The sequence below is a fragment of the Echinops telfairi genome, unplaced genomic scaffold (genome assembly GCF_000313985.2).
Source record: "Echinops telfairi isolate 266 unplaced genomic scaffold, ASM31398v2 ScPeMD7_655;HRSCAF=1070, whole genome shotgun sequence".
NCBI lineage: Eukaryota > Metazoa > Chordata > Mammalia > Afrosoricida > Tenrecidae > Echinops > Echinops telfairi.
The window spans coordinates 19,866,229-19,868,297 of NW_022104553.1; the positions used below are offsets into that span (position 1 = coordinate 19,866,229).

The window sequence follows — 2,069 nt, forward strand, 5'->3', positions numbered from 1 at the left end:
ATTTTAATCAGACTGATCACTCCAAACCAAACCAACCAAACGAGCTCCCTGCCATGAAGTTCATGCTGACTCGTAGCGGCCCTATAGGACAGGGTAGAACTCCCCCGTGGGTTGCCGAGACTGTACCTATGGGAGTAGAAAGCCTTGGCTTTCTCCCACCGGCTTGTAACTAATTACCTTGCGATTTGCAGCCCAATCCTTTAACTCCTACACCAACCACCAGGGCTTCGAGGGCTGCAGTGTTTAACACCAGTTCTTTGACCTCTAGGAAATGTGTGGAATAAATGAATGGCTGACCTTGTGGCCATTGCCCTTTTAGAATATCTTGGTGTCTCAGCAAAGTCTTGCGTCCTTGCGGTTCCAGGGTCTCCCTTCTCAGCCTCACTTGCTCCTCCCGCCCCTGCAGCTCTGATTGGTGCCTCCATGGACGTTCCCAGCTTCATGGGGAAAGCGGACTTGGCAGCAAGCGAGACCAGGAGTTGCAGCCGGGAGAAGCCATGCTGTCCGGCGTGGGTTTCCCACAGAGGCTCCAGTTCCAAGATCCCGAGGAGCAGGACCTATCGTGGAGGGTAAGTGGGAGCAGCCCAAAGAACAGCTGTCCTCCGGCACGAGAGGGCAGGCATAGGGAGGTTCTGAGTTCTGTGCCCCTGAGGTCGTCTTGAGCCCTGCTGACATAGTGGTGGGTTACACGTTGGGCTACTAACCACAAGGTCAGCAGTTCGAAACCACCAGCCAGCTCTGTAGGAGAAAGATGAGGCTTTCTACTCCCATAAAGAGTTAGAATCTCAGAAACCTGCAGGGACTGTTTTACCCGGACTATAGGGTTGCTGTGAGTCAACATAGACTTCTTGGCAGTGAAGATTTTTTTGTTTTTGTTTTTGAGACCCTTTTATGTTACTGAAGGTGCTACAAAGGGAACCAGGAACCAGCTGAGGAAGGAGGGTCGGTTGGGATGGGGGTGGGCTCTCTTCAGTAAACTAGATGCTTGGTCTGGGTGGGCATTCCCAGCCACAGGCAGGGGAATGGCATCGGCTCAGCTCCTTCATCCACGCTGCGTTATTGCAGATTTATCTCTGATCCTTGGTCTTTGGAGATGGGCTCATTTCTTCTCTAGGCTTAAAAGCTGCAGGGAATTATTCCCCCTTTTACCCGTAGCGTCACAGGAAGTAGAGTAAGAAGAGTAGGACTGCTGGTTTCTCCTGTTTAAAGGAGGAGCCCTGATCTTAACCTGGACAGGAGAGACAGAAGGAGTGCTCCTGTTTAAAAAAAGAGCAAAAATCCCAAGGATACTGCTTCCCCAAAGGCCAACCAAGCTTAACATTTGGAATTTCAACCTTCTTGCTTCCCTGTGGGGGACCAGCCTCCCCACAACTGAATAGGTCCAATGGGGCGGTTGTGTGATTGAGGGGTAAAATCAAAGAGACAGACAAGGCATGCAAGGGCTCACGTCTTCTGACAGAGACTGAAACCAGAATGAGAGAGCAGTGTACTCTCCGGCCTTACATAATCTCGGGCATGCAAGCCACGGTAAGTGCATACGTAACGGGAAGGGGTTGTATTAGAGGCATACATGTAATAGGACGGGGACCAGCTAGAGGTATACATGCATTAGGAAGGGGAGGTACTACCCTGTTTCCCCGAAAGTAAGACATCCCCCTAAAATAAGACCTACTTATAGTTTTGCCTCTCACTGAAATTTAAGGCATCTCCCCGAAAATAAGACCTCCCCGAAAATAAGGCCCCCCCGAAGCTACCATAACTCTGGACTCTGGACCGTAGCAGCAGGCGCCACCGCGCAGCTCACTGTTGGCCGCAACGCAGCCGGAGCAGACAGGAAGTGCAAGGTCTCTTTTAATAAAACCATAAATAATAAATGTGTACTGTATTCTTCTTCATGGAAAAATAAGACATCCCTGAAAATAAGACCTAGTGCATCTTTGGGAGCAAAAGTTAATATAAGACATTGTCTTATTTTCGGGGAAACAGGGCAGAGGCATACATGTGACAGGAAGGTACATAGGTAACAAGATGAGCGGCTTCTTGAGTCAAGATGGCGGCCTCACCTTGGT

The 2,069-nt window shown here is 50.0% G+C and overlaps 1 protein-coding gene across 1 annotated transcript in view; it reads left to right on the forward strand.

Annotated features, from left to right (window-relative positions):
• Positions 1-410: 410 nt before the first annotated feature.
• ZNF175 (zinc finger protein 175) overlaps positions 411-2,069 on the forward strand; it is a 13,732-nt gene continuing 12,073 nt past the window's right edge. Inside the window, exon 1 of the mRNA XM_013006707.3 lies at positions 411-569. Within this exon, the coding sequence (XP_012862161.3) occupies positions 498-569 (72 nt within the window). The 5' untranslated portion in view covers positions 411-497. The remainder of the gene's footprint in view (positions 570-2,069) is intronic.